The sequence below is a fragment of the Temnothorax curvispinosus genome, unplaced genomic scaffold (assembly GCF_003070985.1).
Source record: "Temnothorax curvispinosus isolate PA1 unplaced genomic scaffold, ASM307098v1 QBEX01000060.1, whole genome shotgun sequence".
NCBI classification, from domain to species: domain Eukaryota; kingdom Metazoa; phylum Arthropoda; class Insecta; order Hymenoptera; family Formicidae; genus Temnothorax; species Temnothorax curvispinosus.
Window position 1 is genome coordinate 53,212 of NW_020209840.1, and position 27,841 is coordinate 81,052.

Here is a 27,841-nt window from a genome sequence, read left to right on the forward strand (position 1 = left end):
CTCACTCACTCACTCACTCACTCACTCACTCACTCACTCACTCACTCGCTCGCTCATTCACTCACTCACTCACTCGTAAAAAGCCTCGGTACATCCAACGCGACACAATTCGCGGACGCAAATCTGATATGTAAAAAAAAAACTCATTTTTAACTCGATAAATCATAAAGTTGATTACGATCGTTGTAGGCGTGACAGTATTCGCAATGGCGCTATTCCTGGCTAAAGGGACGGTAGTCGCCTCTAGGCGTATCTTCGAGAGTACGCTGCAACTCGTTCTTCACAACCCAATGTCATTCTTTGACAGAACTCCGACTGGCCGAATTCTTAGTCGGCTTGGTAAAGACATTGATGTTATTGACAATATCCTACCGGTTATTCTGCGTACTTGGATCACTTGCCTCTTTTCGGTATGATATTCTCATATAACTAACGCACTATTGTATAAGTAACGATCTCTGTGACAAGTTGTTATGGATTAATATTACGTCTCTTATTTGTCGAACGATACTTGCAACAGATATCGATATATTTTCCCCTCTTTCTTTTCTTGTTTTAGTTCATATTTAAATTTGCTTTCGAGTATTGACACTTTGCACGAAGTATTCTCGTTGTTTTTGTTTTTATTGTACTGTTAAATGATTTACGTTCCATCAGTAATTTATTTTGTATATTAATCGACGTTGATTTTACATCAAAATCGAGGATGAGAGATCAAGTTCAATATGTATTTAAAAATTCGAATCAAATCCAATAATCAAATTTTATTTTCTAAAATTTAAATAATATTCATAAGAAATATTTCATAGTTCTTATGTGCTTCAGTGTGCTTATAAAGTAATCGATCCCGACTAGTTAGTTTCGAATTTTAGAATGAGTGTCTGCAAGATTCGAACTTATAAATGTACTTGTAAATAGTTTATATCATGAAGAATCGGAACAAGTAGTATTCGAACTCTGAGAATAAAGTTGTTAGTTTAAAGAATGTATAAATGTGTAAAGATTTTAAGTAACTTTTATTCTGTATTTTTAATCATATTTTTGTTATGTTTATTTTTTGTTATATTTATTTTAACGATTGATAATCTAATCTATTTGTAATTATCAAAAAATAAAATAATTGTTGCTGATTTTGATTCGAGGGAACATAAAATTTCTAATAAAGTACTCTCTCATGAAAGATTCGAACATATTTAATTTAGATTCGAGTCTACTTAGAAGTAATATTCTTGTTTTTCGAGGTACTCATTGAGGGTTCAAACCTATTTAGTTCAGGTTCGAGTCTACTTGAGAGTACTGCTTTTATTTTTCGAAGCAATCATAGAGAGTTCGAAACTATGCTAACAGATTTGAATCTACTTGTAAAATACTTAATCCCATCGCTAATCAGAGTTACTTGAAACTCGATAAATTTACAAATGCGAAATGAAAAAAGAAGTTCCTTTGTCTTCTCTCTATTATTGATAAAATTGTGCGTTGGTGGATAATTATTCCGCACATTTGAATATATAGAAACTCGATTGACGCGCAAAGAGTTATAAAAAATGCGGATTTCCAGCAGTAGAAATGTACATTCTAACGAATTTGGGTCTGACTTTTCTGTCGAATTCGGATCTGACTGCTCGTTGGAAGTTTAAATGTAGCATTATTTTGAATAACAGAGCTTGGAGTTTTAGTTTAGAAGAAACGGCAAAATATAAGTAACGTAGCGCTAGCCTGCCGGCTAAGCGTGTATGGGCACGGGTACGCTACTTGATGCGTGTAAGAAGTTGCCGGTAATCAGCACAGCACGGTGGATCGACAAGATGAATAGGATACGAAAGGACATGGTAAGAAATATCCTCGATGCTACTTGCCTGGCTCGAACAGCATTTTAGCGGCTTACCCGTGTGTCTTTGTGCGTTCAGCCGGTCAGGTAACAGCCACGATTTGGCTACTTTCTTCCTCAGCTTAATTTTTCGCCAAATTCGTTAAACGATACGTTTCTGTTAACGATATCCGTTGTTTCAAGAGTACCTTGCCTAGAGCAAAATAGTGATGGGACATTTGAAAAAAAAAGAACATATTCATGTACGAGATTGATCGATAAGTCCTAATTCTGGCAGTTTGTTAGGACTTAACCGAAGATATAACTGCGAGAGAAACACGCAAAGTCGTATCAACGAATCGTACCTTTTCTGTGGTGTTAAAATTCAGCTCAGTTATCTTATATTTGAGTTTTATTTTATGAAAGGATAACGTGATTCACGAGAATGCTTCTGCCGAATTTTATATTGTTCCATTCAGTCGCATCGCATATCTTAAAATTCATTGATCGAGCGGTTGATCATGGTGTGTGCCAATTGCTTTATTTTAGGAATAAAACGTAGGACCAGATATCCCGCTGCTCGCCTTTTTCGGAAGATGCTATCGTTAATGATGTTCATTTTCGTTTACTGTCAGTATATACGTGTTTGGATTCGACGAGTTAGAGGCACTAAAGAATGATAATCGTTTCGATTTTTTTTCACAAACTGCTTAATGCTAAGACTCCATAGACGCGGAAACGCCGTGCGGCAGAGTGCGTTGACCAATCACAAATTTTGATTTTGCCGCAGGCGACTTGCGGCAGCCTTCTGATTGGTCAACGCACTTTACCGCACGGCGTTTCTGCGTCTATGGAGCCTTAGCATTAGCATAAGGGTCGGCAGGAGACACGGTGAAGACCTCTGTCGGGTTGGGTTAGCTGCGAGTCCGTATTTTATTTATTAAAAATTTTTTGAGCTAAAATGGAAAATCCAGCTCTGTACCGGGTTGCGGCTGATTTTACTGATTAAAACGAGCATAATTTTAATGAGATTCGTTAATTAATTTGGCTAAAATTTGGGAAAAACGGATCCGTAATTCGACATGTCGGTCGGCCGGCCGGAATTGTTCAGTTATTTCTTAGATTTCTATTTCTATTGTCTTTTCTAGGGAAAACGGAATAATTCCGATCGGAATCTACGACTTATTCCGAAAAGTTCCATATAATACGTGCCCTGGAACCTTAATATCGCTCAAAACGGAATTAGCTTCGTCAAATCATTATCATTTTTACATCGCTTAGCAAACTCTACAATTGTTTTGTCTTCTTACATTTGTATCAAATTCTTTTTATATTGATTTTTTTCAGTTACTGTTTGAGAACGTTACTGTTAATTTTAACTTGCCTAACAACTGTCGTCGTGACAATTTGTACAACTATTGTATATATAAATCATAGTGCAACCGCATAGTGTAGTAATCATTCAGGGAATGGACACAATTATACCAGTAATATTGGTGTACAAAAATGGTCTTGCTTGTGCTTGATAACGCTTATTACTTTATTACTTGCTTGTGTAACATCCTCCTAATTACGATTTTGCCTTCTGAGAACGTGTGATTTATTTGTATTTCCTATTGCTCTACATATACATATATATATATATCCTGTCTGGTATGCCACACAGCAAACTCCACACCTTCGCATAATATGAGATCAGAGCAGTAGTTAAGTCCATAATATTGCCAAATTGCATTTGATAATCGAGCAGCATTACAATAGAAAAGAGAAATATAAATCTCGTTTATAGCAATCGTTCGGCAGTTTCAATAAACCGCATTGAAAAGAGAAACAAAACACGTTTAAGTCTGATAATGTCAAGAGCTATTCTTTAGTGGTGTAATACATGGTTCGTCTAACGTATAACACATTGACGCTTATAAGTTTTCGTTAAATTCTTGCTGATTATCGTTTTTTTCCACGAATCGCGCATACCGTATCAAGTGCGGTTACAATGAAAGTCATCCATGTCTGATGTTGTAGCGATGGCGAGCTTTTTCTGCGATTTGGCACCGCAGCTGGGCTGTTGGTTGGCTGCTCGCCAGATGCACATAGTGATGCTGCGTGCTGTGATGCGTGCCCCATTGACCTTCTTTGATACGACTCCTATTGGTCGTATTATCTCCAGGTTTGCTAAAGACGTGGACATACTGGATACATCTCTTCCCCCACAAATTTCTGATACCATCTATTGCTTGTTCGAGGTAATTCTTTCGTAGCGTGCCGAGAATACCAATTGGGATCTCCTTATCATTGCTTTCCCATATCTTCTCGACCTCGCAGTTTGAGTTTCATACGTGTACCATCACTATCCACCAGAAAACTTTGCGTACACCTTAGACTGCGATCAGATATGTCGTTATCCCCGGATATATGTATAACTTGTGTTTGTTAAGAGGTGCCTGAATAATGGTGGTATTGGTATATTATTATACGCTGGACACTTTGAATGGGGTATAATGCCGTCTGTAGCTTTGCAAACTGGTTTCAAAAATACATTTGGAACACGTGGAGTAAATGTGCCGTAGAACCTGCCATTGAGTATAATTGTGTCCGTTCTCGCAGAACGACTACAGTCGATGAGTTACTCTGTCTATACCGGAGTAAAAAGATTTAGCAGTATCGAGTTTGACTTGAGAGAAACTTAAGTGTATTAAGTATATCTTGACGCTAATGCTTGTATGTATTTGTCTAATGCACAGCGATAATCATATTCATGGTACATGTTGGTGGGCCTATGAAACGACCAGCGCTAGCTTGTCTTTTTTTTGTATAAAACGACTGCTGTCCGGAAGAGATATGAGCGCTTCATTCAATAGAATTTCTGCATGGGATATATTATCAGTTTCTTTTTATTTATGGTGCTCTTATGAAGCTGATTCGTTCGATCAACTTTGCGTATTCTTTATACTTACATATTTTTTAACACGCAGATATTTCTTCCTGTTCCGATTAATTTATATCACATACAATATGATAATATCAACATCTCGAATTCTCTACATTATGAGAATAATGATGAAGCGGAATATTTTCTGTGTTATTAACGCGGTATGTATGCATTGCAGGTGATAGCTACTCTCGTTGTCATAAGCTACAGTACACCTATATTTATCGTGGTGATACTGCCAATAGGCGCGATTTATTACTTTATTCAACGTTTTTACGTTGCAACGTCACGCCAATTAAAACGATTAGAGTCCGTGTCGAGATCTCCTATATATTCGCATTTTAGTGAATCGGTAACTGGTATGTTCAAAAGTTATATACGCATGTCCTATAATATTTTACTTAATAAAAATTTACGTTCCTGAAATAATCTACTTATCTGTCATGTAGGTGCGCAAATAATTAGAGCGTACGGTGTACAAGAACAATTTATTCATGAATCTGAAAATAAAGTAGATTTCAATCAAGTGTGTTACTTTCCTAGCATTATTGCAAACAGGTATATCTTTACATGATGGTATAATTACATTTTTATATGCATAATTGTTAACTAAAATGCATATGTTGTAGATGGCTGGCCGTGAGATTGGAGATGGTTGGAAATTTAATTATATTCTTTGCAGCATTATTCGCTGTTTTAAGTAGAAATACCATGAGTTCAGGTCTCGTTGGTCTGTCGGTCAGCTATGCCTTACAAGTAAGATATAATTAACTACATAATATATACAATATAACGACGGTTTTAGCATTATATTAGCAATGTGGTATTTTCTATTATGTCACTTGAACATTTCTGATAAAACTAAGTTAAAGTATCAAAAGCGCTTAGAAGTCGCTACATGCAACTTTGGTGATATTTATATGTTCCTTTGGTACTTTGTGAAAGGATTATATGTATTCATATATGAGGATTGATGTTATGTTTGCTACAGATTACCCAGACCTTAAATTGGCTGGTGCGCATGACGTCTGATGTCGAGACTAATATCGTCGCTGTAGAGAGAATAAAAGAGTACAGTGAGACCGCACAAGAAGCGCCATGGAAGAACACAGAATACACGCCTCCGAAAGAGTGGCCTAAGCACGGTCGCGTCGACTTTAAGAACTTTAAAGTTCGCTACAGGGAGGGATTGGATCTCGTGCTGAACGGCCTGACATTCAGCGTTCTCGGGGGCGAAAAGATCGGCATAGTAGGCAGAACCGGCGCTGGAAAGTCGTCCTTGACATTGTCGCTCTTCAGAATAATCGAGGCCGCCCACGGAAAGATTTTGATCGATGATATCGATATTTCTAAGCTAGGTCTTCACGATCTGCGCTCGAGATTAACCATCATTCCTCAGGATCCTGTATTGTTCTCCGGAACGCTAAGGATGAATCTGGATCCTTTCGATTGCCACTCCGACGAAGAAATCTGGAGAGCGTTGGAGCACGCTCATCTGAAATCATTTATAGAAAGTATGAGTCTTTGTGATCTTCCGTTGGGAAATTTCGATAAATCCTACTTTTGAAAAATATAATTCTTATTTTTTTTTCTTTTTTTTAGACTTGCCAAACGCTCTTTTACATGAAGTTTCTGAAGGTGGAGAGAATTTAAGCGTAGGGCAACGACAGTTGATCTGCTTGGCGAGAGCGTTACTTAGGAAAACAAAAGTTCTCATATTGGACGAGGCAACAGCCGCGGTTGATTTAGAGACGGATGATTTAATTCAGACTACAATCCGCCAAGAATTTAAGGATTGTACAGTTCTCACAATAGCCCACAGGCTCAACACTATTTTAGATTCTGACAGGTATTTTTAAAATTATTTTAATGTTGTATTTTGCGTGGGTTTGTACGTGTGTACTACAATTATTTTATTTTGAATAGTATTTAGAACTGTATTTATATGTAAATTTATCTTTCTTTACAAGATAACTAAATAATAATATTCCAGTTCTTACTAATTTCTTGTTTTTTCTCTATAATCCTATATGAATACAAATATTTTAAAATGTATTTCAAAATAAAATAATATAATTGTGATTTTTAATTATAAATTGATGTCTCAAGGAGATTTAAAAAAAAAATAAGAAAAACGTTATGATAAAAGTATCAAAATGAATGTAGATTATTTAAACTTTATTTCCGAGTTATAATAAATTCCAAAAAATGTTTGAAATGCTCACCATTGTACATTTGTGCTTGTTAATGTCAGATCATATCGAAACGTGCCGTATTGCACATTGCAGCGGAAGTTTGGGTGACTATGTTAATTTTAGCTTCCGCTTTTATTAGAAATAAATAAAATAATTTTCTATATTGGTTTGGGGCTGTTCAATTATCATGATATGATCGCAAAACTATTTTCTATTTTTGGCTTATATCACAAATAATGTTTCAGGGTGATCGTATTGGACAAAGGTTTGATCGTTGAATATGATTCTCCGGAAGTGCTACTTCGCAATCCATCTAGCTCTTTCTACAGTATGGCTAAGGACGCAGGTCTAGCTGCTTAAGCAAAGAAAGAAAAAGAATTCATATCACGTAATGATTTTTTTAGCGCCTGTATTCGCATTATTCGCGAGCCAACGTTAAAGTAAGCGACATGCATGGTTGCGTTCGAAAACTTTACTCGGATGCACACCGCGTCATTCTATCTTTGTTACGTACTAAAAATTGAACAAGGACAGAACGATGCTGATGTGCACCCGAGTGAAGTTTTTGAACGCAGCTCAGAAAGCCATAAAACAAAAAAAGCGCGTAGCCTTAGCATTAATTTGTATAGTGAAATATTTCTATGAACAAGCGAGAACGTTTGATGTAACCGACTGTGCAAGTACGCTGAATTATCGTCAAAATTGTTGCCAGATTTTATCCTGTGACGAATAATGATTTCTCGATTGCACTGTCGATTATTATCAAACCTTATATATCCTAGAAATAAGTAATGAGGTCTTTCATTACGAGCAAGCAATGCGACACATCTCGTTTCTAAATTATCGTCGATATCCGATATCCAACTTTAACTAGGCAGTGATCGAGTGGATTCCTATAATGAATAGTACGTCAGCATTTTGATAAAAGAAAATCAATTAATTATTTTTTGCAATGCACTTTGTGCCCTTCTTGAAAATAATCTGTATAACTTAGAGTGCAATTAACGTACTTAAATTATAAACGTTTTTACACAACATTACGGCAGCTTTTTTAATTTACACATTTCTAGAGCAACAGCATTTGATTAATATTGCATATGTAATAATTAATATTATATTAAATCAATATTATATCAATATTATATTTAATATTGATACAATGATATTGTATTATATCATTATATGTTATTAATTATAATTTATTATACTTACGGAATGTAATAGTGTCGGATAATTTTTAAGCAAATAATATTGGTTTGAATAGTATTTGCGAGCCAAGGTTTTGGGAATATGTTCCCAAAATATTCAGTCAAGCAATAGGAATTTTTGCACCTGATAACTTTCGAGTTAAATTACGCCAATTTGAATTATAGTTTCGATTTTACTAAAGTAAGACTATCAACAAATGTGTGTACAGTAATCGATAAAAGTGCGTGTTCATTCAGATTATAAAAAGAAGAGGAATGAGAACAAAAAGTTGACCGTGATTATTCCAAATAACCCATCAATTTAGAGCTTTAAAATACCGTTTTGAGCTCTAGAATCTGTTCTCACAATTACTGCTTTTAGCATTTGGGATGTGTTCTCTAGATTTGAGTGCACAATTTGGATTTCTTTTCCATGAACTATATCGTTCACTTAAAAAAGTGCATTTTTATTTTCATATTTTTCTGTAACATATGACAATCAGTCGCAATATTAACATTATTTATTGTTACTTTGTTAAATTACACACACACGCACAAAATGTTAATAGATCTCGATTGAGGTGTATTTTAATCTGACATTTGCTGAATGCTTACCTTATTAAGAAACTGGATACAAATTAATTTTAAACCGACATTCAGTACCACTTATACGTAACGTAATATTTTATTTTTATAAATCACTTGTTGATGCGAATAATAACGTTGCAATGGCCGTTTTAATTTAGTACACATTTTGTATGCAGCAAAAGTATTTAGGAAAGTAATGCAATATCACATTTTATTGTATATACTCTATCTCTTTATAAAGTGTCATGTATGTATTACCCAAAGTATAGTTATGACATTTGTGCCTATTTTACAAAGAACAAAGAGAAATCGCATTTATCGAAAATTATATATACTACATAAACTTTAAAACTATAACTCGCGTATTTTATTTCTTTTCGCGTTTGATCGCGTTCATAGGTAAATCATAATTTAGACTCTTAAACTAGTATTTACTATTTTGTATAGCAATCGTATATGTACTTAGATTTGTATAGTATTTTAATCTCTTTAATATCTTATATTATCAGATTATCATTGGATAATTTCGAGAGTACTTACATTGCGTTAAACTTGCCTTTTATTTGCCACTCTATTTGTAAAAATAAGGCTGCTGAAAATGAGATAATTAGAAGTCATTCTACAATCGCCTAGTGCCCTATTAAAGTTCCATCATTTGGAAATAATAATTTTTAATATTTGTGAAGAAAGATAGACGGCTCGTATGGCCCTTGAAAAAAAAGCAGTAGCCACTAAACTTATAACAGGAAGAAAGTGATGTTTGCCAAATGTATCCGAGATACAAATGTAAAAGTCAAACCAAGTTAACCAAGTTTCGTCAGCACTCAATGCAATTTACGTAATAAACTTGAGCTTTCTTTCACAAAACTACAAGCAGATCTGGTGTAATTACCAAATCGTGACCAGAAAATACTTCCGTACCCTACTGTAAGTTCTAAATTTAGCGAGAGATCTTTGTTCGCAATTTTATTAGTAAGGTATAATTTAAATCAAAATTTAAAAAAGCCGTTTGGTTAAACTGTTATACGGTAATTTACATTTTTCATCAAATATTATTGGAAGTTTTGTTTTATGATATTTGACCCTGCGTTAACGTGTTTATATAAAACTTTCGTTATTAATGTTGCTTACATATCGAACATACTTCCAATCTGTTTTTTGTGCGAAGTTAGAAATCTGTCTTGCCATTCATAAAACTACCGATATTAATACAATAAGATATTATTTTAATTCTTGACTAACTCTTTCGAACTTAGCAATGTAATAAATTACCGTGTCGGATGTGTGTTCATCAAATTGGAATGAAAATTTACGGATTCAATGTTCAAGGTTTGTTTCGAAAATCTGACTCGAAAGAGTTACGCAAGTAATCATTTTCCACAATTATATGTTGCGAAGAGAAAATGCGGAATTATATTTTGACGCGTATTATTTCCATTGTTATATATAGATTAAACCACGCATTAAATATCTTTTAACTTTTTACTTAAAAATTACGCTCGTGGCTTCAGTTAAGTTACCTTTCGTTTTTAGTAGCATGCGTATCGCCGAACCGAATTTTTCGTACCTCGAACACAAATAGCGGCGATGAATTGTATGTACGTCCCTCTTTTAGCAGTTTTTTTTTTTAATCGCATTCTGAAGTTTTTACGATATCGGTGTTATGCAGATATTAAAGCAGCAAAGACATGTAAACGGTAATCTTCAATCTGTGTTTCAAATTGTAATACACGTTTCTCATTCGTTATGTACCTTATATATATAATACTAAGCATTAAAAAAGAAAGCTAAAAAGAGCCAGGGAATAAGCTCTACTATATCGTAATCCGTATTATACACGCGCATGCGGAAGGAAAAGTGCCTTCTTGTAAGAACAAAAAAAAAGAAAAAGCAGGAAACTAACGTACCGTTTATAACGTACATTTAGAAATTTATCAATCTGTATATTTAATTTTCTTTTCTAGCATGCTTCTCTCTTTCTATATATAATCTAATAAGTGTAAAATTTGGTGTAACTCCAGTTGTTATCGCCATCTTGCTACGCGCAATTTAATACATAATATTTGCATACAAGATATTCGGTTTCTCGTTGACAGAGGGAAATATAACGGGGTTCAACTTGAATGAAACTTGCAGATATGGACAGGTATACGACAGGTATTCTTTTTTTTTTATGTGAGCGACCAACGCTCGTCGATCTTGAGCACATAAGTTTATCGAGCACACACAGTCGTTTTACGTAAATTTTGTAAGTTCATGTATATCGCGCTTAAGATGTATATAGTAAAGATAACAACTAGGAGGAATCATCTATATTTATTATAAACGATAATTTTTACAGTCTAAACGGCATCGGCGCGTCGTGTTAATAATACGTACGACTGCCGTGTATCTCTATTCTCGAATACTCTCAATTTTCCAGAGTGATGCTGCAGAATATCTCCGCGACCGCACGTAACGACCTTAGCCCGAAGAGCCGCGTTTAAAACCTTGGCATCGCAAACCTTGGCGTGCGGTGATGCTCACAAATTACGCTACAAACCAATCTCATTCGGAAACAAGTACTTATATTACTTATATTACGGTAATGGATATGTAATGTACATTGTCAAAATATAGACAGTAAGTCGGCGGTAGATAATTATATGACTACTCTAACAAAATATAAAATATAACATTAAATGTAATTTGTAATACTAACGTCGGCATTAGTGAAACACGATCTCCTGCCCCCCCCTTCTCCTGTTACACAGGCTTCTGAATGCTGGCGCTTACAAGGAACCATTTAATGCGCATCTCTCCTCTCCCCTTGCGTAATCTTATAAAATGTCGCGATACGAATGAAGAGGATTCAAATTTGTCACTCAGAAGAAAAGATACATGTGTAATGTATGATAATTAAATCAATTTTATTTTGTAGCAACATCTCGCCCGATAATGCGAATGCTATTGCTAACATTGTCTGAAATCGTTGATCCTCATTGGGCTTTTTTTTCTTTTTTCTTTTCGACATTTGGCTGAACATCCAAATCGGTAGAACGGCGTTTTCCGTGCTCACACAGTACATTGGAAGTGCCTACCTCGCGATCAAACATTTACACGAATGATAACATTGGTGAGCATACTACCTACATTTATAGCTTGTTCTGAGGATCGCGAGATACATCCATGGATCCATGACAAGCTATCTCAGCTATGTTTCTTATACGCATTTGTGTACCGTTTGTTCGTTTTCATCTCTTCGCGCATCTCCGCATATTTTAAGTTCCAGTAAGAGAATTTATTTCTACCCTTGCCTCTCCTCTTTTGTCAAGCGTCGTTGCATAAGGAAACGTAGCTTCGGAAATAGATTATACATCTACACGCACGCACACACACAATTATGCGGAAATTTGTATAAATAAATTATTGATGTGTGTAATTATATTCCTTTGGTATCGGACATTTTATTAATTCGGGGCAACGTAGAATACAACGTACTTAATGCTAAATCTATGCGCATCAAGTATTATTCATTCTTTTTCGCCGATCCGTCCTTTGACGGATGGTCTTTGACAGCTACCTGCTTCTTACTTTCCACGAGCTGCGCCTCCATCTCCCCGGAGAAACCAAACTCGTTCACTCGGGTGTGATCGATCTTATATATCCATCTTTGATACAAAAATATGAAGAAAACAATGTCGTCGCGGAAGCAGCCGAGCCTGTACAACGTCGGCATCTTTATCACAAATGCAAAGATATCGTCGATGAACGTGTTCAGGAATTTGTACGACAGCATACGCCATGGAAGGTGCGCGACGCTCTTCAATTTGTAGTTGATAAATAGCTGCGGTGTCATCATGATGAATCCGAAAGTCAACAAGAATCCATACAACATATTGAGAATCCAAGAGTACCATCCCTTATGCTCCAAATACATTAAAGAATAAATGGCGTATCCTCCCAGCAGAGGGTACAAAGCCCACGAGAGATATTTGAAGGCGAGTCTGTCGTACTCCTTCGTAGAAGACTCCACGTACGATCCCTTATCTTGGAATGATATCTTCGGAAAAACTCCGAGTATTTTCACTTCTCTATTGACGTTAATGTCTATAACTTTGTTGATCTTCCACACCTCGATGCACAGACTTACCGCGCAGCTAATACGCACAAGCGTGTTCATCTCGTTGTCTAGAACGTAGAGGAGAACAACGAGAGACTGGAATACATTGAAAAATACAGAGCGCACCGACAAACCCTCCAAGGATTTTCGGTTGTTCCAGAATTGGATATCTGAAAAGCATAACCACACATATTTCTCAGAATGTTTGCAGCTGTGCAATATGTGGGAAATATGTTTTTATTACTTGTTAGAGATGGACTTGGTTTTTCAAGAGCTTACCATTCTTAAATGCTAAAAATTCAAACACACTATGCAAGATCGATACAATAATAGTCAATCCTAGTAAATATGGATTCGTTTCCAGTAAAGTTTCCTTCAGAGTGTCTTGATCGTTATCATCATCGTCAGATGCTTCTCCTATAACATGAACAACAAAAAATGATAAACCTTACTAATCACGATTGTTCATGTAGCGAAACCAACCCTTGATCCTTTGAATTTTGCTAAATTTTTAATATGTTACAGTACATCCCATTCACTAATACAAGCTACAGTACGAGATACAAGCTACTCTGTTCGATGCGCAATATAGTTCATGAAATATTAATGTTTAAAATTTTTCATGTAATTGTTTTAAAATTCTGCAAAATAAATTTTATTTACACATTATAATTATGTATTATAAATGAGAAAAATAAAATTATGACATTAACAAAGTACATCAAAATTAATAAAAATATATTACATAACAATTAATCTTCGGTGTCGGAACTTTCAATTTGTTCACTATCAATAATATGGTCACAATGTATACACGTTTTTGGATATCTATTAGAGAAACATTTAAAGCGCATATTAATTGGTACCAAGCGTGTTTTATAAATGCAACTTCTTTGCATAAACCTGATTTATCACTGATAAAAAAAATGTTTTACTATTAATATCTCAAACTATTGCGTATTGGACAAAATTACTGTACCTTGTATTAGTGACTGAAGTGTACTGTAACATATTAAAATTTTAGCAAAATTTTAGGGGTCAAGAGTTGATTGTTCCCTTGTTAATCTTTGCTATTTTAGAAACGTAACACAAACCCATGAACGACGACGTCCATTTATTTCTAACGGACTGAGCCGCGTATATTTGCCATTTAAACAACGAAAGTGGCTGGTAAGTCAACCTGAGTTCCAATTGTTCTACGGTATTATTTAACGGTTGATAGTCCCGCTGCATGTTCCAAAAATCATTCATATATAGTATCGGCTTGTAAGAATTCCCGCCGGGTAAGAAATGTATATCTAAGAGAAGAGTAATCTTGGAGTGTTTTCGATACTATAGGTCTATACATGTAAAATATAAATATATCTATAAACTAACATTCGTCCAATGGCTGCGGTACTTGACCATACACCCAATTGGTTTCATCAAACACTAAATTAACAGTCAAATTTGGATGCCAATGCGACACATATTCTTGATCCATTAGCTCAGCTTTCTGCAAGAATTTACATGCTTAGCATACACAATAGGCTGTTTGTTTTAGCTAAACTTCTTTTACATAATTCATCTTTCTTCTTTTTCTTTTCACGTTAAAGAGAAAAAGAGAAAAAGATTAACTGTGCAAGAAGTTCAGCTAAAACAAACAGGCCTAATATGTGACTTGTGAAGGTCTGAGCACATAAAAAAACTTAAACAGTAAGACTTAAGCAGTAAGCAAATCAGCCAATCACAGTCAAGAACTTAAGACATAATGTAAGCATTAGCGAATCAGTACAGTTAATTTCCTTACTGCTTACGTCTTACTACTTAGAGCTTCCGCACAAAACTTTCGTATGGCAACGAAACGTGGGTCAATGCACAAGAAACGTATCGGTTATGGCATTATACGTCAATACATTTCTTGTGAGTTGACCCACGTTTCGTTGCCATATGAAAGTTTTGTGCGGAGGCTCTTGTTTTTCTATATGTCTGGACTTTGATTTTGAAAGTTAATAAGATATACGTACCGCCATCTCCTCCTTACTGGCTGTACTTTCACCAGTCAACAAGTTGTGCCTCTTCTGATACCTAATTTTCTTAAACTTATTCAACATTTTTCTTGAGTAAGACATATAGTCACCAGCGTAAACGCCTTTGCCAGCTTTGGGATTCGGCGATTTCCCGCTTTTCGTTATGTATATGTGAAGGTAGATCGAGCCGTTTTGTTTTAATCGCTCGGAAGGAATAAACATGTGCTCGAGAACTCTGGACCCGTCTCGATTCGGTCCGCTATACCAATCCCCATAAATCAAACCCTCTTCGAACCAAATCAAAGATCGCGGATCGTCAAACCTTTTAAAGTTCTCGGACTCCGACAGATAAACACTAAGGTCAAATAACGTTCCATTCGAAAATATATTTACAGCTTGTAAGCGCACATCGCCAACGGCGTTGGGAGACTTCGGATTATTATCGGAGCGTCTAAAGAGGCTGCTAATAAAATAAATTATGAGAGCTCGTATTATCAACGATTTTGTTATGGCAAAGAATGATTCTAAGCGCGATTGCTGTGCCTTCTGCCTTTGTTCGTTATTCTCCACGTTTGCCTGCAAGAAACATCTCCAAGTTACAATCAATGCCTCGACATTACTTCGGTATGTTGGCATAACATAACATCACGGCAATTTATAAATAAATTTTAATATCCACGACTGCAACTGACTATGCAGTATTGCGCAATCTTTCATTAAAAGAAAAAAGGAAGAAAAAACTCATGTATAATTTAAAGAGACGTTGATGAAAAGACGGAAATTCTCCGTCTTCATTCTCAAGACACTTTACGGTGCGACCGTGAGAATCGAGATAAACGATAAATGTAATATAGCAAATTGACGCACGTCTGTCTCGTTATTTTGTTCGGTTCTCAGGACCAGTTCACCATTGGGCTGACTGTTATCCATATTTTCTGTGACATCTACTTCCGCGTTGTCACGATGATCGTCCCCAGTAACCACCATTTTTTTCCTGATCAGATCCCGTGTCCCGTCAGTCCGGAGCAGTCCAGATGGTCCAGAGTCCCCAGAGTCCCGTGAGCCATGAGTTGCCATGAGTTTCCTTCGATCATAAACAGAAGAAACGCAGAGGCTAAAGTCACTAGATTTATAAAAGTTGCCACATATTGGCTGCGTTCAGCCGAACCTCTGCTTAGCGAAGCGAAAGGTAGCAATTGAATGTGATTGGTTCTTACCTTTGGATCCAACCAATTACACTTAATTGCTACCTTTCGCTTCGCTAAAGCAGAAGTTCGGCTGAACGCAGCCATTGGGCGCGTTCAGCAGACCAAGGCCGGTATTCATAGTACCGTATTCTCGAGCCTGCCCTAATGATTTTCGTATGCGACTTTGGGTGCACGGTCGTGAATACAGGTCCGGAAACTCGTCCGTTTTTTTGGTGGTGGGGGTGACTCGCTTAATGACGATATTTTCATAGGTTTGCCATGTGACCACGCGCGTCGCTGCGTTGCAAGGATTTTTATCACGCATACGCGTTGTCCACTAATCCGTTTCACCGTAAAGGCTCCCGCATAATAATGAAAAATATAAGGAACAAGGAACAGATATTAGCGATTAAAAATAAGAAATCAGGAATAACATTAATCGCTAATATCTGTTCCTTGTTCCTTATATTTTTCATTGCGGAGGCCTTAACCAATACAATATTTTTATAATAAATGTAAGATAGAAAATAGTATATGCAAAAAGCAGCGAGTTTTGTAAATAGTTGGCTCAATCAACGTTTTAAATGAGTTCAAATATGGATGAGTGGTAGCAAGAGATCCGCCTTGCAGTCTTACCGTTTTTAGTTCGATTCTGACTATTGATTTTTTTTATAATTATTTTACGAAAATAAAATAAAAAGCTTATATGCTTAAGTCCCCTTTTTGCAATAAAATCCATAAATAAAATAAAATACATCTATATGTTAAAAATGCTCATCGTACACCGTACAATTAATATGATTAAAGCAATGAACTGAACTAATTCGATTTTTCTACAAATACGTCGTTAACTAAATTTGTTAAAAAATTCCAAGCGTTAAGCATTAAATCCACGGGTGTATTGTTTAAATAATGATTTTATTTTTGTTTATTTACATTTTAATTTCTATTTTACTTAACCATTAAGAATCTTTGTATGTTCACGACAAATTTATTTAAATTACTTTTGAACTTCAATCTCTGAGGACTTATTCAAGTCCATACTAAAGTCTATATCCGTCGTTAGCTCGGTGAATGCCATTCGCTAATCTTTGTGCTATTTGTGGATCCGTTTGACTGGATACAATATTCTGTACAAGTTGCTGATATTGTTCTTGATAGCAATATATAAGATGGTAAAGAGGCGTACTGGCGTTCGAGATCAGATCTGAATCCATTTAATGTGACAAAATGAGACTTATCAGCAACTGAAAGGCAAAATTTAATATTTCAAAATTTGCTGTATCCTAAAAGGTACGTTTATATGCTCATAAGCTATCGCTTGTAAAAACTTACGTTCAAAGGGTGCCATTATGTCTTTGCACCGCCGTCCTTGCGTAACTTCTTTGTGAATGTGCATGGTCAAGGCTTGGATTGTATCACAGCAAAGGCTAGCTACTTCATTGCCAAATGAATATAAACCTAATTCTACTAATGACGCTAAAAGCTGCTGCAGCAATTTAACAGATTGCAATTTGGCACGACACAATATCATTAATTTCGTTGTCAATTTAATCACTTTCTAGGACTTCGTACGTTCGTTCATTCAATATGTCAATATGTAATATGTTATATATAATATATGACATATGTTATATGTCATATGTTATATGTCAATTTAAATATGTATTTGCGTTATTTAAAAAATCTCTAACCTCCAGCGCTCCAGGTGGTGATAGTGTCAACTACATAAAATGACTTCACTAAGCGAGTCACCCCCCACTACTAGAGTTTCCAGACCTGTATTCACGACCGTGTTTGGGTGTGTTCTGTTTGGACGCTCACGCGTTGTAAACCCTCGGTGCCATTAAGGTGAAATTTCATGGGCAGTGAAAAGTAGCAGCAGATTGTACTGATTGGCTATAAAATAGAGAAGTTCTCGAGTTCCTAGAACTTCTCTATTTTGTAGCCAATCAGTACGATCTGCTGCTACTTTTCACTGCCCCTGAAATTTCACCTTTACATGGAGCGCGGAAACGCGGAAACGCGGAAGCGCGGAACAGAATAGTAACTAGATTCCGCGTTTCCGCGAGTTGAGTCCCGCACGTTTGAACGGAAAAGCAGAATCCGCTATTATCGTGTATGTATGTACATACATACCCTGGCTTGCATAAGATACTTCATAATAACCATCAACATGATGTTTGGATCTATAATATTTTATATACTGCCACTTTTATAAAATAATAAAGTAATCGAAGTATGTAAAAGCTTTCTTTTTCAATGTGATTAGACAGCTCCGAAATTTGATGGAGTATACTGTATCCGCGTTGACAACGGATTTTGACGCGTTTGTTCCGCGAGCTTATTTCTCCTTATATTACATGGAGCACAATTTGCGCGGAAAAGCGGAACAGTAAACAGTATAATGACAAATAGACATTTGTATTCATTTCTTAAAATTGTGTTCACTTAATTCATTGCAATTTTTATTAATATGCTTATCTTTTCAGCTTATCTATTGAATACAAACATTTTAATCAATAAATACCGTTAAAAATTAATATTTTATAATTTTCTGTTCCGCTTTTCCGCTCAAAATGTGCTCCATGTAATACAAGGCATTCAAAACAGACGGAAATCTAGTAAATTTTGTCTTCCGCGTTTACGCGTTTCCGCGCTCCATGTAATGGCACCCTCAGGTTTCTCTCTGATACGGGCCATAGCGCTGCATAGCGCTGTGTGCAGCCCAGTGCAGCCGCTACATGAAAGTGAACCCAATTTGTAAGAAATCTGACAGATTTCCCGCCCGCGTACATTGTCGCGCGTGTAAACAATTCTCTGTAGTAGATTCTAGAAGCGTTATTTTCCGAATTATATTAATGTCAGTGCACAATGAATGTAACAAACACTATTGATCGACGGGAGAGAGGATTCGGTAAATAGATACGCGCATATACACATACGTCTGACGGGGGATTTAAACGGACGTCCTTTTTGAACAGATTATCTGTGCTGTATTAATGCACTCACAATCAGTCAGATTAGTTTTGTTAACTTGATTTAGATTGTTGCAATCGATATTATTTTTGTTCAATTTTAATGATGCCTACTGGTTACAAAATGTATCTACAATAGCACATTTTGTAATTGGAATATTACAAAACATAATATGCAATCAATGTTACTTACTTCAAATTTTAATGAGACACTGTATCTAGAATGATACATTATATATTTATAGACAATTGAAGTATTGTTAGAATAGTTTGTCATATAATTAATTAAAGTTAATTAAAAATTTAAAAAATGTAAAGTAAATAAATTACCTCTCAAATTTTGATAAGCTACAATGATATACTTGATGCAGGAATGGTATGTGATTATGACATCGCTCTTTATCGCCTAAAATGCTATTACAATGATGTATATCGTGGAATAACTCCAAACACAAATGCAGTTGATTACAATCCCGAACCGCCAGTGTTTGCGTGCCGTTTCTGCACCACACCAGGGTACGAGGAGATTCTTGCTTTGGCGAATGAAGACGGGAAAGTCGCTTTCCAAGATACCAGGATCAAGGATAAATACAATCTACCATTGGAAGGAACGCAGGTTGTCATTTATCTCAATTGCCACTTAACAAGCGAGCTTGGTGTGAGCGCGAAGGTATTAATGGAAAATATTTATATTCTTCAAGGCACACTGTAATGCGATCTTCGATATTGCCTGGATGCCTGGAGAAATGAAGTTGGTTACAGCGTCGGGTGATCACTCAGCACGTTTGTGGGATGTTACTAGGCCTGAGATAAAACAAATAAATTATTTTCACGCACATACGAGAAGCGTAAAAACAGCAGTCTTTCGTGATGATGATAAAGGTACCTAGATATATATCGCTCTTAAGGAATTATATATTTCTTTGTTTTCATTTTTTAGATGAAAGATGAAAATATATTACCGCTTTTTCTTTTACTTGCACGATTTAATTTCTTATGTTTCTTAAATCTGCATGAATTTAATCGTCGCTTATAATTCCGTGCAATTTAGAATATCTCAGAATCTTTTAAAATTTTAGCTGTCTTTGCAACAGGCGCTAGAGATGGCTTCATCATGATATGGGACATCAGAGCTAATCACAGTGATCAACCTAAGCCAGATAATTGTATCGCCAATGCGCACAGTATCGGTGGCACAGGCAATACGAGACGAAAGTCACACACTCAAATATCGCGAGCACAAAGTATTACTGGTTTAGTGTTTCAGGATGATTTTACATTAATCTCGTGCGCTGCGGGCGATGGGTAAGACTCGCTTTCACGCCTACGCGTGTTGGCACAAGAGTGTAATGCATCCTCTGTGTTTCAGTCTGTTGAAAGTGTGGGACTTGCGCAAGAATTACACTGTCCACAAGAAAGAGCCGATAGCTAAGCATCTAATGAATTACTCCGGGAATAGTACCAGAAACGGCTTCTCCTCGTTGTTAATATGCCCGAACAGGATTACATTATACGCAAGTTGCATGGATAATATTATATACGCTTATAATGTATCGTCATATAATCATAAACCGGGTAAGTATCCCTCTTCTTTAAAATGTATTGTGGGTGTGTGCGCGCGCGTCGACGCGCGCGCACACACACACACAGTGTTCAATTTAATCTGTCCATGCAGATATCTCGAAAACTATCAAAGTTAGACGAAAAATCCAAAAAGGTCTTTTAATGGGATTACTTTGAGATGATTTTCAGCGCGATAGAACCGTACTAGTTTTCAAGAGGGGAGGGAAAGTCAAATTTTTTAAATGGAAACCTCGATTTTGTATCATTATTTTTTACTAATTAATCTGAACAACTTTTGTCTGAACATTTTGATTCGTCTAATATTTTTTGAGATATTCATGGAAAAACTTGGTAATTTTTTTAATATTTAGCTTACAATATCTCGATAATTGCTTGTCGGAGCGAAAAGTGGTACAGGACTTTTTAACTTGATTTGGTCCTAAGAACATGCTATTGCAATAGTACCCCAACTTTTTTAAATATTTGTGCAAACATGTCCTTGGGGCTTTCATATATACACAAGTATTTAAAAAAGTTGAAGTATTATTGCAACAGCATATTCTTGACCAAATTAAATCAAAAAGTCCTGTAACACTTTTCCCTCCGACAAACGATTATCGAGATATCATAAGCTAAATATTGGTAAAGTTACCAAGTTTTCCTTGAATATCTCAAAAAGTATTAGGCAAATAAAAAAATGTTTTAGACAAAAGTTGTTCAAATTAATTAGTAGAAAAAGATAGTATAATAAAAATGGGGGTTTTCACTTGAAAAATTTCACTTTGGCCCTAGTGGACCCAACAAGGATTCCGGATCCAAAATCTAATAAGATCGTCTATTGGCTCCCTTCAAACTCTCCAACTTTTATCTGAAACATTTTTCCAATAAACCAATATTTTCAGAGATAACAGCTTGTAACACTTCAAGTGCCCCACTCTATATATCGATACATTCTTTTATAATTCTAATGAAATTAAATTATGGACAAATATCTTTATGACAGTGGCGGAGTATTATGGGCATCAAAATCGTACGTACTACGTAAAAACCTGTTTGAGTTCTGATGGTCGTTATCTTGCCAGTGGATCCAGCGATGAACTTGCATACATTTGGAACACTAACAGACCGGGTACACCACTAGTTAAACTTTCCGGTCACACAGATGAAGTGACTTGCATTGCGTGGTGCAGCGTGGGAGAAACTAAGGTTCTATTTTATTTTGTTCATTTATATAAATGCTAAGGGCCACTTCGACCAAGTTCTGATTAACTTAATCGTTGATTAGTTTATTGGAAATGACCAATCGCATAATGCCAATCTGCTTAATGAGAAAATGCGATTGGTCCTAAATCGAAGTGGCCCTAAATAAACAAGTTTCTTATCTTATCATATAAAAATATTTTTTTAAATCACATTTATGCTATCTCAGATCTTACTGCTTGACATAATTCTTGAGAAATATGAATTATAATTTAGATGTTTATAGAAAGTTCAATACTTATCTGATCCCGAGAATCATTTCAGGTAGTGACTTGCTCCGACGATGCTTGTCACAAAATATGGAGAGTCGGGCTCGAAGACGAAGAAGATAACAAAGAAGTGATAATACGCGGTCAAGCTGAAGTCGTAGAAAGATACTGTTTAGAAAAAATTAAAATAGAAACTACCCCAAGTTCTCGATACTCGAATACCCGTCAAGAAACTACACCAAGCTCGGACGAACACAAGGCACCTGTCCTTACCCCGGGTAAGAATATAACACATTGCTGTTACAAAGTTTATGTAAATAAACAAAAGATTGAGTATAAATTTAAGGCTCCTGGTCCCTAAGCCGAGAACTCTGCGTTGACGGTGGCGACGTACCGTCGGGGCAGAAATAAGAACTCTCTCCAATGGAGAATTCTGTCCTTTGTGACATGTTGACAGCCTATTTTGCGTTGCGTTATATTTCTTTATTATTCGCTCTGTACTTGTGCTATAACGTTTAACATATTCGTGAAACTCGTGAAATTTAACGTATGGTAAGATTTGCAAGAAATACATATGCGGAAGGAACATTCTCCACTCCTTTCGAGTCGTCAAATGGCTTGTTTTTCCGTATGTTCAGGCTTCGTTTTATGGCTGTTTGTTTATTGTCGAGGGAAAAGGATAGTATCCGTTAAATTTTAGAAGTGTGCTGAAACGATCTATAGTGATTTTTTATTGAATTGTCTTTTTATTTCGGAAAATACCGTAACATAAAATAGAGTAATTTCTCGCCTCGATAGCAAGAAATTCAATATGGCCGCGGTGACTACCCAGGAGCCTTAATAAATCTTAGTTTAAAAAATCTTTAGAGAAAGCGATCTTTTCAAAGAGATTTTAAACCTCGGACATTTAAAAAAAGGCTTTCTCTTATAATCTTTTTAAAATTTGTTACAAATTATACATTCTTCTTAAGGAAATATTTTCATTCTACAGTTACGACTCCCGAATCTAGTAAAGAAGATTATAATGAAAATAAGCACAATTCTGTCAAACGTAGTTACCTGCAAATGATGATAGGATCAAGATCTGAGGAAAAATTCAAATGTATTTTATCACCTATTTATGAAAACCATGAGACGGTTGCGAAAAGACCTCATATGGACAATCGTGGTATGCGAAGGCTATTTGGTTCAAGTAACGAGACCCCTACTACAACTAGAGACTACAATTCGGACGAACCCAGTACGAGCCAATCCACGAGCAGAAATGAACAAGTTTTCCTTTCACCTACAATTAACTTGCCAAATTTCGTGGTGGATGGTACAGCGCCACATTTACTTGAAATATCACCGCAGAAGTACAAGGAGAATGTCGATTGGTTAACGAAATATAGGAAGGAGAAATACGAACAAAAGAAAACTGCGTCGACTTCAAGCAGTCCGAAGACTCAATCGACACCTGGCCGAAGATCCAACAGATCGCGATCGACAGAGCCCCAAAAAGTTACAAAAACAATAAAAAGTTCTATACTGAACTTCTTTAATAAAGAGGTCATTATTAAAGAGAATGAAAAAGATTTACCTTCGAATAATAATACTTTACCACCAACGAGTACATCTTGAAATAAATGAGTGCAAAATTTAGTTTCGAATTTGGTTAGAATTCGCGAATTGAGTATTCACGAATTGAATCATGAAATTCTTTTCGGTTTTGTTTCAGTTTTTTATTTCATAATATAAAAGCGAAAAGTCTTAAAATCCTGGTTACTCTCTCTCTCTCTCTAATATTATGAAATAATTTTAACTTGTACTCACATAGCGAATTTCCTTCGGACAATAATTTACCACCAATTACATCTTGAAAACGTAGAATTTGGCAATTTGTCGAAGGGATATTTACGATAATCTTGAAATTTTCTTCGGTTTTAGTTTGTTTATTTTATAATATAAAAGCGGAGGATCTTCAAATCCCATTTGCTAATATTATAAAATAACTAAGACTTACTCATGATATAACGCGTTTGATGAAGAAGGAAAGACTGGTTTATAAGATGATAAGAGTTTATGTGCTGATTTACAAAACGAAGTATTTGAGAGGAGATGTTAAAGTTTACTCGCAATAACCTTACGTACCTTGCGTAGTTTTCAAGATTAACATTTAAGACAATTTAATTAAGTTGTAATATAAACATGATCTGACACAAATTTTTAGTATAATTAGAAATTACATTAACGCATGAATGTATAAAAGTTAACGATCGTTATAGTTGAAATATTTTTTGTACCCGACAATAAATTATTTTTTTTTTATAAAAAAAAAGTCATTTCTTTACATAACATTTAGTTCAACAATGTCTGTTTTTTTTCTCATTCCTTTTCTACTGTGGTATGAGCATTACAATGCCGCTTTTGATAGTTTTGAAAATAGTTTTAAATTGTTTCTAATTGTAAATGTTATTAGCTATTTGACCCGGGATAGAAAATTGTTACAGACTGTGGAAGTAATTTCATTTGAATTGGCTTTAGCTCATATTCTTCGTTGTCAATATAAAACATCTGATCTTCATTCGTCTGAAATAAAATCAATTCTATTAAAATCTCTGAAAGTTGATAATTGACTATGAAGTAATTAAACTCTTTAACATATACAGGGTGTTTAAAAAAAAGTCCCACAGTTTAAAAGCAGGTAGTAATCAAAATAAGAAGAAAATATCCAGTATGGGTTCTAAATCAAATACCTGAGATATGGACCAATCTTTATTGTGCACTATAGGAGAAGTTCTATGTGGTTTCAATTCATTTTCACACATTTTAAATAAAAAAATACATATTCCTACAATGTTTGTACGTCGTCGATATGATAATGACTAACGGTCAAATCTTACTGCACTGCAGAAATAACAACTAATATGAGAAAAGGACAATGTTTATTATTTAAAGACCTTGGTATATTCAATACCCATCGATGACGTACAAACATTGTAGGAATGTTTTTTTTTTTATTTAAAATGACAATGAATGAAAACCACATAGAACACCTATAATATACAATAAAAAGATTAGTCCATATCTCAACAGGTATTTGATTTAGAATCCATGTTTACTGGACATCTTCTTAGTGCTGGTCTACAACCTTGCTTTAAAGGGTATTTAAGCTCTAAGGCGTAAGAAATTGACCAATCACAATCGAGTATTCTCCTCACATTCCATTGTGATTGGTCAATTTCTTACGGTTTAGAGTTTAAATACTCTTTAAAGCAAGGTTGTAGACTTATTTTGATGAGTACTACCTGTTCTCAAAATATAGAACACTTTTTTTAAACACCCGGTATTTTAAAATATAGTATGTAGAATGTTTTATTAATATTTATGAAGAGAAAAGACTTACTGTTTCAGGATATAATTCAATATATTTTGCATCTAATATTGAATTTATTGGCAATTCATTGTCCCTTTCTCGTTTCCATCCTTTCTCAACAAATGTGGCATAACTAATATTTTCTGGGCCTTAATGTAAAATTGAGTATTTCGAATTTTAGTTATATTTCTAATATTTAAATAATATAACACACACACACGCACACGCGCGCGCGCGCACACACACACGCACACACACACACACACACACACATATATATATAAATTTATGAAATGTGGTTATTACCTAGAGCTATTTTTAATAAAGGCGCTGATTGAACTGATACATTTTCAGTTTTTATGCATAGTTCTGTTGTTGAAATAGGCATCTCATAAAATAAACCGCAATCTTCATTCATTACTTTACTGTAATCGACATGATTGTCTGAAATATATGTTATATCATATAATATAATATCGTACACTTTTATCTGTTAAAATGATATATGTAGATATGTATACATACGCGCGCACACACATACACAAGAAGCTACTAAAATAATTTTGGTAGATACTTTTCCTCTTACTTTAATATATAAAATATATTCTTCAAATTTCTTCAAATATTTTATTCATATTTCTATCTTTTTCATTTTATTATTTTGATTTTAGTAACATCTTTATGAATAGTTGATTCGAAATCTTTGATTTAGAATTTTTTTTACCAGAACCAAGTGTTTGTCTTTTTGGTAGAAATGCATGCCACCATCTTCTATTGGAATTCGCAGATTGATTGTAAGACAAATCTTTGGAATAACAATGTGAACATCCTTTGCAAGGATTTGTATACTTCATTACTGCATTGCACTTCCAGTTCAACTTTGATTTGTAACCACTGAACACATAAGCTGCATACCTATTTGCATTCAAATACATAGAACATAAAACACAGTACAAACATAGGGAAAAGTCTTGTTTAAAGAAATTAAGAGATTTACTTGCGTAAGGAACCCCAGTACCAATATTTGTCAATGCACGCGTGCGTATCGCTCCAAGCTCCCCATTCTATGCCTCCAACTGCATAAACTGGCTTTATGGAATTTTCTGGATCGTTCTTAAATTAAAATTTTTATTTTAATGCAATTTGATCTACGCCAAACAAAACGGATGCGATGAAAATACGTACGTTAAGTAATTTGATTTCAATGGTATCTATCAATTTAAGATTATTGTTAATAATTGCCATTGTCGCATCGATCATGTGGTGTATGTCGATTAAATCTTCGTATCTTTGATAAAACATGCTCGCGATTGTATTTGTGCTTCCCAATGGTAAAACACCAATAGGGCATTGTCTGACCAAATGAAGATTGTGCTCGTACTTTCTCATCAAACCAGTTACAACGTCCGACAAGGTACCATCCCCTCCCGCTACAATAATAGCATCGGTAGGTGTTTCCAGATTCATTATTGCGTTACGAGCATGGCTTCCTGATTGTGTGTCGATGACAGTTATCGAGATGCCGGCCAAATGCAATAGAGGCTCGCAGTACTTCTGGAATAATTTTTTAGCTTTTCTGGAGAAGAAGAAACAAGGTAATCAGCAAAAAACAATTTTGGCTTCTCGTGCCAGCATTGAAGTTCTAGCGACAACCTTTTCTTAGCAGCTGAATTTAAAATAACGGTCACATGACGGGGCTTGATGTTCGTAGGGCAAGAGGTGTCTCCGTATCTGGCTACGTCTTCGCAACACTGCCGCATTAATTGCTCCGTACTAGATATGATACAAAAATTCAATGACATAAAAAAAATTATAAATGTATTCGAAGCATCTATTGGTCAAAGCATCATTTTTAAATGATGCATTGTTCACTGTAAAATTATTTTATCGTCACGGGCGAGCATGCCGTTGCATGCCGCAAAGCAAAACATTGCATGTAAAAATGTGTATTACATAAATTTAAAGACTTCGAGGTTATGTTCCCCATGGTTACTCACTCGTACGCTTGTTTACCGTATGATACTCCGTAGGAGAACGCCGCGGCTCCCACCATGGATTTCTTCCAATTATTTCGTATCGTCTTCAGCAGAGTTAATACCTTGGCCATTGTCAATTAAAATTCTGAAAACCATTTGAGAATTGAAATTTGAAGCTAGCTGCTCTCGCTGTTGTAGAAAGCTTGAATGAAAAAATGCGGCACGTCCATAGTGGAATATTTCCTTCCACCATGGGCCATGGGCACGTCCCATTTTTTCGTACTAGTTACTAGATTCATAGCGTTTTTTCTTGGCTGCACTACCGCCCTGCACTGCCCTGCACTACCCAATAGCGTTGCACTAATGTTGCACTAGTGTTGCACTAGTGGGCGATAGTGCAGCCAAGAGAAAACGCTATCAGGCTATTGGTTAGCCTCATGGGACTAACCAATCAGAATGATTCCGAGATTCCGTTTTCCGAGATTCCGTCTTGCAT

At 35.5% G+C, this 27,841-nt stretch overlaps 5 protein-coding genes across 10 annotated transcripts in view; 2 read left to right on the forward strand and 3 right to left on the reverse strand.

The window, feature by feature from the left end:
- The window catches only part of LOC112453195 (multidrug resistance-associated protein 1), a 21,629-nt gene extending 10,241 nt beyond the window's left edge, over positions 1-11,388 (forward strand). For 3 of the 6 annotated variants that reach the window (XM_025013843.1, XM_025014069.1, XM_025014152.1), the window contains 7 exons: positions 190-410; positions 4,915-5,095; positions 5,186-5,294; positions 5,366-5,492; positions 5,728-6,250; positions 6,339-6,585; positions 7,177-11,388. In XM_025013843.1, the coding sequence (XP_024869611.1) occupies positions 190-410; positions 4,915-5,095; positions 5,186-5,294; positions 5,366-5,492; positions 5,728-6,250; positions 6,339-6,585; positions 7,177-7,291 (1,523 nt within the window). In that variant the 3' untranslated portion in view covers positions 7,292-11,388. Of the gene's footprint in view, positions 1-189; positions 411-3,829; positions 4,051-4,914; positions 5,096-5,185; positions 5,295-5,365; positions 5,493-5,727; positions 6,251-6,338; positions 6,586-7,176 lie in introns of all 6 variants that reach the window. The other 3 variants (XM_025013897.1, XM_025014225.1, XM_025013980.1) reach the window with 3 other exon arrangements.
- LOC112453492 (cleft lip and palate transmembrane protein 1 homolog) lies at positions 11,004-15,901 on the reverse strand. Its single transcript, XM_025014305.1, has 6 exons — positions 15,685-15,901; positions 14,815-15,393; positions 14,186-14,303; positions 13,903-14,106; positions 13,088-13,225; positions 11,004-12,978 (listed from the first exon to the last, which is right to left on the reverse strand). The coding sequence occupies exons 1-6, from the start codon at positions 15,892-15,894 to the stop codon at positions 12,215-12,217; spliced, it is 2,013 nt and encodes a 670-aa protein (XP_024870073.1). The 5' UTR covers positions 15,895-15,901; the 3' UTR covers positions 11,004-12,214.
- An 830-nt stretch (positions 15,902-16,731) lies between these two features.
- On the reverse strand, positions 16,732-17,795 carry LOC112453567. Its single transcript, XM_025014417.1, has 2 exons — positions 17,340-17,795; positions 16,732-17,251 (listed from the first exon to the last, which is right to left on the reverse strand). Exons 1-2 carry the CDS (start codon positions 17,536-17,538, stop codon positions 17,067-17,069), a joined length of 384 nt encoding a protein of 127 aa, XP_024870185.1. The 5' UTR covers positions 17,539-17,795; the 3' UTR covers positions 16,732-17,066.
- Positions 17,796-18,762: 967 nt separating this feature from the next.
- Positions 18,763-24,079, forward strand: LOC112454401 (protein lethal(2)denticleless). Its single transcript, XM_025015806.1, has 8 exons — positions 18,763-18,921; positions 19,354-19,598; positions 19,684-19,864; positions 20,062-20,287; positions 20,352-20,557; positions 21,549-21,751; positions 22,070-22,292; positions 23,006-24,079. The coding sequence occupies exons 1-8, from the start codon at positions 18,879-18,881 to the stop codon at positions 23,632-23,634; spliced, it is 1,956 nt and encodes a 651-aa protein (XP_024871574.1). The 5' UTR covers positions 18,763-18,878; the 3' UTR covers positions 23,635-24,079.
- A 71-nt stretch (positions 24,080-24,150) lies between these two features.
- Positions 24,151-27,602, reverse strand: LOC112454468 (acylglycerol kinase, mitochondrial). The gene is made up of 8 exons (XM_025015927.1): positions 27,367-27,602; positions 27,023-27,142; positions 26,555-26,945; positions 26,367-26,482; positions 26,094-26,284; positions 25,676-25,813; positions 25,400-25,518; positions 24,151-24,582 (listed from the first exon to the last, which is right to left on the reverse strand). Exons 1-8 carry the CDS (start codon positions 27,474-27,476, stop codon positions 24,469-24,471), a joined length of 1,299 nt encoding a protein of 432 aa, XP_024871695.1. The 5' UTR covers positions 27,477-27,602; the 3' UTR covers positions 24,151-24,468.
- Positions 27,603-27,841: the final 239 nt, after the last annotated feature.

Excerpts from the sequence above, each read along its gene's own strand:
- LOC112453567 (XM_025014417.1), bottom strand. The coding sequence starts at position 17,538 with ATGATATTGTGTCGTGCCAAATTGCAATCTGTTAAATTGCTGCAGCAG. Across the intron at positions 17,252-17,339 it reads CATAATGGCACCCTTTGAAC|TTGCTGATAAGTCTCATTTT; the intron begins GTAAGTTTTTAC and ends TTTGCCTTTCAG.
- LOC112454468 (XM_025015927.1), bottom strand. The coding sequence starts at position 27,476 with ATGGCCAAGGTATTAACTCTGCTGAAGACGATACGAAATAATTGGAAG. Across the intron at positions 26,946-27,022 it reads AATTCAGCTGCTAAGAAAAG|AAAAGCTAAAAAATTATTCC; the intron begins GTTGTCGCTAGA and ends CTTCTTCTCCAG. Across the intron at positions 26,483-26,554 it reads TTGAAATCAAATTACTTAAC|AACGATCCAGAAAATTCCAT; the intron begins GTACGTATTTTC and ends TTTTAATTTAAG.
- LOC112453492 (XM_025014305.1), bottom strand. The coding sequence starts at position 15,894 with ATGGCAACTCATGGCTCACGGGACTCTGGGGACTCTGGACCATCTGGA. Across the intron at positions 14,107-14,185 it reads ACCGCAGCCATTGGACGAAT|ATATACATTTCTTACCCGGC; the intron begins GTTAGTTTATAG and ends CTCTTCTCTTAG. Across the intron at positions 13,226-13,902 it reads ATGGACGTCGTCGTTCATGG|GAGAAGCATCTGACGATGAT; the intron begins GTTTGTGTTACG and ends TTCATGTTATAG.
- LOC112454401 (XM_025015806.1), top strand. The coding sequence starts at position 18,879 with ATGAATGTAACAAACACTATTGATCGACGGGAGAGAGGATTCG. Across the intron at positions 21,752-22,069 it reads GCAGCGTGGGAGAAACTAAG|GTAGTGACTTGCTCCGACGA; the intron begins GTTCTATTTTAT and ends GAATCATTTCAG. Across the intron at positions 22,293-23,005 it reads GGCACCTGTCCTTACCCCGG|TTACGACTCCCGAATCTAGT; the intron begins GTAAGAATATAA and ends TTCATTCTACAG.